This window comes from Oenanthe melanoleuca, chromosome 4, assembly GCF_029582105.1.
Source record: "Oenanthe melanoleuca isolate GR-GAL-2019-014 chromosome 4, OMel1.0, whole genome shotgun sequence".
In the NCBI taxonomy this organism is placed as follows: Eukaryota; Metazoa; Chordata; class Aves; order Passeriformes; family Muscicapidae; genus Oenanthe; species Oenanthe melanoleuca.
Window position 1 is genome coordinate 57,125,528 of NC_079337.1, and position 5,462 is coordinate 57,130,989.

The 5,462-nt window shown below is 50.0% G+C and overlaps 1 protein-coding gene across 1 annotated transcript; it reads right to left on the minus strand.

Moving 5' to 3' along the window:
* Positions 1-1,442: 1,442 nt before the first annotated feature.
* Positions 1,443-3,583, minus strand: DRD5 (dopamine receptor D5). Its single transcript, XM_056490366.1, has one exon. The coding sequence runs from the start codon at positions 3,548-3,550 to the stop codon at positions 2,093-2,095; it is 1,458 nt and encodes a 485-aa protein (XP_056346341.1). The 5' UTR covers positions 3,551-3,583; the 3' UTR covers positions 1,443-2,092.
* Positions 3,584-5,462: the final 1,879 nt, after the last annotated feature.

Below are 5,462 nucleotides of genomic sequence, written 5' to 3' on the forward strand. Positions count from 1 at the left end.
GGGAAAATTATTTTATTCTGGGCAAGTTTATCTAAGCAGCAGGACTAGAACTGTGGTTAACTCTAACAAGATATGATTGCTTTAGCATAGGAACAGTAACATATTCACCCTTGATGTCAAGTTATTAGTAGATTTAACCCAGTTATGGGCACGTGATTTATTTTTCAAGCTTCCCTAAGACACAGTCACAATACCCTTCCCTAAGGACAGCTGTAAAGGGATATTACACTAAGATTTCATATCAACAGCAAAGAAAATGCTGAGGTAGTGTCAATCTTCAGTGACAAGCAATTGAAAAGGTAATCCAAGGTGATAGAACTAATTAGTATCAAAGACTAAATACATAAAACATTGCTTGCAGACCAGATTGCTGCAGAGATCACCACAAAGAAATTTCAATCACATACCTCCTTTCTTCTCTGACCCCATACCCCCAGGGGGTAGAAAATAACCCCTAAACCAGTATTAAGGTTTGACTTCCAAGCAGGATCAATACTAAGCCCAAAACATTCACAAGTTCCAGCATCTGGTTAAAGGATTTCCCTTGAACCATGCAGATTCCACTTTTCCTCTGCACATTTTACAGGGAACTTCTGCTCCCAGTTAGGCAGGATGGGGAGGCCCCAGGTCAGGGCTGTTAGGAGGGAGGGCTGCAGAATCCACACCTACCATTCAATTTAAATCTGCTCAGCTCATGGCACAGGCATTTCTAAAAGATAAATTAATTCAAGTGTTGTTCACTTTGTGAGCCAAAACCTGAAATAAATATTGGTGTTGTTTTTACTACCTTTGATCACTCGTTTTAGAAATAGCATCACTTTTGATTTCTGAGCTGAAAGCTTACAACTGTTTCTAATATTCCATTTGATGTAAATGATTCAATAGAAACAGAATCAAAAATACTCTCTTCAGTTTTAAAGATTGCTTTAAAATGTATAGTATAGCTGAAGTACTTACAGCACCTTTAAATTCCAGTTAATAAGTAACTAAAAATATACATTAACATAATTCTTTTCTTCTCTCAGTGTGAATGAGTTCTCTAGTGTCTGGACTAGGAAATTATGATTATTAATATAATTTTCAAACATAATTACTGTTTTTAGTCATACCCAACTTCTAACTCTTTCACCAAACTCTTTACATTAATAGCATTTTTTAAAAGTAAATTAAAGTGCAGAATTAAATGGAATGTTTTAATAGCTTATAGATATGTATACTTTACAGTCTTGGCTGCAGAAAGGGATAGCATCATAATACTAAAGAAAAAGAGGTAAAAATCTATTTGTAAGAGCCATATAAACAAGTTCATCTAAGTCAAGAATTCCTATGAGCCTCACTTATATTCAAAAACTGTATTTTCTATACAGACTCTTTGCTTTTAAAATGATAGGGTTAAGTAGTTAGTCATTCTAACTATTCATGCAGAAATGTTAGTTGGAATACTTGTTGTAAACCTTACAGGGCAACAAATGAAAGATAATAAATCCTTGATCAGTATAACTTTTATTTATTCATCCAGGAACAGAGGATATCATAGGCAACAACGCCGCCTAGGAGAACAAGGATTTCACATAAACTGTTTTGGCAGAAACACGCATTTAAATAATCATCCAAATCACCACCTCACTATCTCTATCTTTAAAATAAAATCAAAACTAAACAAACAAAAAAAAATGTAGGAAAATAAACATAAGATCTGAACAAACAAACAGCCCAGAATTTTTTATTTAATGTCTATGCCAGCCACATCTGTCCCTGATTTTAGAAGTCATAATACTTAGCAGTGACAATGGCATCTTTAATTTGCAAACACGTTATAAACATGAACTGACTGCAATTATACCACAATACCCCACCACAGCTAATCAACAGGACTGCCTGGTCCACCCTCAGCCTGGGGAAGGGCTGATTGAAGTTTGTGCTGCCAGCCCACTGTATGACAGTGTCTACATCCTGCAAAGTACTACCCACAGAAGTGCATTTAGCATAAACTGACTGACCAAATCACAGCACATCGTCAAGCAGGTTTCTCCACTCAGTGCTAGAACTATATTTTATAATCCAAGAAGAACTGACCAGACCAGGACACAATTTAATGTAAACCATTTGGAGTGAAAGGTGTTATCTTGCCTAGTGAAATCTCCCCCTCACAGTCCAGCTCACAGGCAGAGTCAGTGGCAACCTCGTGGTCAGGGGAGATCTGGGACATCCTATCAAAAGGGTCCTCACGATTTTCCTCACAGTCAACCACATTTGGGATCATGTTAACATAAGCAGTCACTATCTCCTTATGGTAAAGGGTGTCCTGGTTGTAAGAGATAAGCTCATTGCTTATATTAACAGTCTCCACCGCAGTGCCAGAGCAAAACTGACCACATCCCAGGAGGTTGGAGAAAACCTTTCTAAAGTCAGCATTGAAGGCATAGATGATGGGGTTGAGAGAAGAGTTAGCCCAACCAAACCAGACAAAGATATTAAAGGTGGTCTCACTGACGCAGGGGAGGCCAGCGTGGGGGTCACTGGGTGGGCTCTCACAGAAGGGAACCATGCAGTTCAGGATGAAGAACGGCAACCAGCAACAGACAAAGACACCCATGATGACAGAGAGCGTCTTCAACACCTTGGTTTCTTTCCTGATGGAGGACTTGAGGCTTGTGTGATGGTGGCAGTCGACGTGGCTGCTCCGGCAGCTCTGTGCATGCTCGGCTGCCCTCTCCAAGGAAGAGATCCGACGAATCTGCACCTGGGCAATGCGGTAGATTCGAGTGTAGGTAACTATCATGATAGCCACCGGGATATAAAAACTGATCAAGGAGGAGGAAATAGCATAAGTCCTGTTGAGGCTGGAGTCACAGCTCTCCGATGGTCCAGGGAGGGTATCATTGCTGCCAGAGGTCCCATCAGAGGGTCCCACTGCTGCCAATGCCACCCATGTGGTGCTCATATCTTCTGCCCAGGTGGTGACAGCACCTGCTGCTGCCCAGGCAGTGCCAAATCCGTCTCCAATATCAGCAGTGGCAACAACATCCCCACCTTTGTGCCAGTTGAGCTGGACAGGGATGAAGGAGATGAGCACGGACAGCGCCCACGCCACGCTGATCATCACCAGAGCCAAGCGCTGGGTCATCTTCCTCTCGTAGCGGAAAGGGCTGGAGATCGCCCAGTACCTGTCCACGCTGATGACACACAGGTTGAGGATGGAGGCCGTGGAGCACATGATATCAAAGGCCACCCAGACGTTGCAGAAAGCCCCAAAGGGCCAGTACCCAGCCACCTCTGCCACAGCCTTCCAGGGCATGACCAGCAGGGCCACCAGTAGGTCCGAGACAGCCAGGGACACGATGAAGATGTTGGTGACCTTGCTCCGCAGGTGCCGGTAGCGCACGATGGCCGCGCACACCAGCACGTTCCCAAAGAGCGTCCAGAGGATGAGCAGGGCCAGCAGGCTGCCCGCCGCCACCTGCGCCGCGCCGGGGGCGCCCGCCGGGCTCCGCGCCTCGCCGGGGGGCCCCGCGGCCGGGGGCAGCGGGCTCCGGCCGCCCCGCAGCATCGCTGGCGGCTCCCGCCGGCGGCGGGGCGGCTCCGGCCGGGACGCGCCGAGCAGCCAGCGCCGCCCCGCCGCCCGGCCCCATGGGGCCGCTGCCCCCCCGCCGCCGCCCCCGCCGCACGGCCCCGCCGCCCGCTCAGCGCGCTCCGCGCTCCGCGCCTCGCCGCTCCCGCCGCGCCAGCCCCGCCGCTCCCTGTCCCGCGCTCCGGGGCTCCGCCTGGGCTCCCCGCCCCGCCGCTCAGCGCAAGTACCTCCGCTCGGGATCCCCGCCCCGCGGCTCGGCGCGGATCCCCCTGCTCGAGGTCTCCGCCCCGCGGCTCCTTCCAGGGGTTCCCGCTCCGCAGTTCGGCTCGTCCCCCTGCTCGGTCCCTGTCCCGCGGACCCGGTTTGGGTACCCGCCTCGCTGGCGCTCCCCGCTCCGCCGCTCAGCGCGCTCCTCTCTTTCTCCCTCGGGTTCCCCGCTCCGCTCAGCGCGGACCCTGCCCGTGGCACAGGCTCCTTGCCCGCTCCCTCTGGGCTCGCTCTCCGCGACTCCCGGTGGCTCCCAGCCGGGCTCCGCTCGCCCCGTGCCCGCCCGGGCTCCCAGCGGTGCTGCCCGCCCGCCCCCGCCGCCCTGTGAGCATGCTCGGCCCGCAGGATCGCCCCGTCCGGCCGGCGGCACCGCGCTCCGGGGACGGGGCGGGACGGGACGGGACGGAAAGGCGCAGCGGGGACAGCCGCCCTGCCCGCTCCCTCCCTCCCTCCGAAACCGAGTCACCCTCGCAATTCCCGGTGCCGACACCGGCTCCGTGCGGCGGGTTTGCGCAGCCCGACAGGAGAGCGCGGTCCCACGGCGGGGAGAGGGGAAAATGACCCCCGGCATCCCCGGGGGAAGAGGGACTGCCCAGGACCGGTGCGGACACAGCTCGGCCGGCCCCTCGCTGGGAGCGAACGGGTCTGAAAGGTGCGCTGTGGGGAGCGGGACGGGCTGGGTGTCTTCTATGGGAAATAGAGTGTGCCTCCGTACTTGTGCCAATGGCTTCTACTAGGTGGCTGAGATGTGTTACGGGCAGAAAGCCCGAAAATCCGATTCTGTCTCTTTCCAGCTCTATGGGATGAATCATTCCTCTCAGTAGGGCTCCAGCAGAACTAGAAATGGACTGTGACCGTGAGCGTTGCAGGTGTTAATGCTCTTGGACCCACCGTGTGCTAATGTCATGCTTGAGTTTCTTCAGAGAACCTCTTAGTTATTTTTATTCAAAATATAATTGATTTAGTTCCTCCAAAACTTAATTTCTTTTTAAAACGTTGCCAGAGATCAAACCCATTCTTGATTCAGCAGCCTGTTTTGGCACTGAAAGGGCTGAAGAACTGGCACTTGCCAGGGGCCTTCCAGCTGCTACTCCAGGCGGGTCGGGGAGGACAAGAATCACTATACCTTGCTGGATCTGCAGTGACATGAAGGAAGATTAAGTTCTAGAGTAACTAAATACAGAGGGAAAAGGAAAAAAAAAAAAAACAAATTCTGAAACCTTTTAGGTAATTTTATAAAATTGTCACAAGAAAACTGAAGCTTCACTTTAGCTATCGCTTAAGAAATTGGTGCTACTTTTCCACATTTAAGCAGAGTTATATTTAATATTGGAGGAAGAATTTAGCTTTTGTCACCACTGAATTCTAAACAGTGTGACTAAAGCTCTGATGCTGAGGCAATGTGTTGCTTGCACAAACTCTGCTTCCCTAAGCAATGCCTCCTACAATTTCTCTAAACGGAAAAGTGGATTGCACAAGTATTTGTGCATGTGCCTGTTGAAGCTGCTAGTCATGGGGATATTTTGTGCCAAAAAGCAATGATCCTCATTGCTTGTTTAGCTGATATTCATTGCTTCAGAAGCCTAGAGGTGTATGCATATGTTTGTAACGTGGTATCTGTGTG

What these genes read in the sequence shown, in the direction of transcription:
- DRD5 (XM_056490366.1), bottom strand. Translation starts at nt 3,550, where the DNA reads ATGCTGCGGGGCGGCCGGAGCCCGCTGCCCCCGGCCGCGGGGCCCCCC.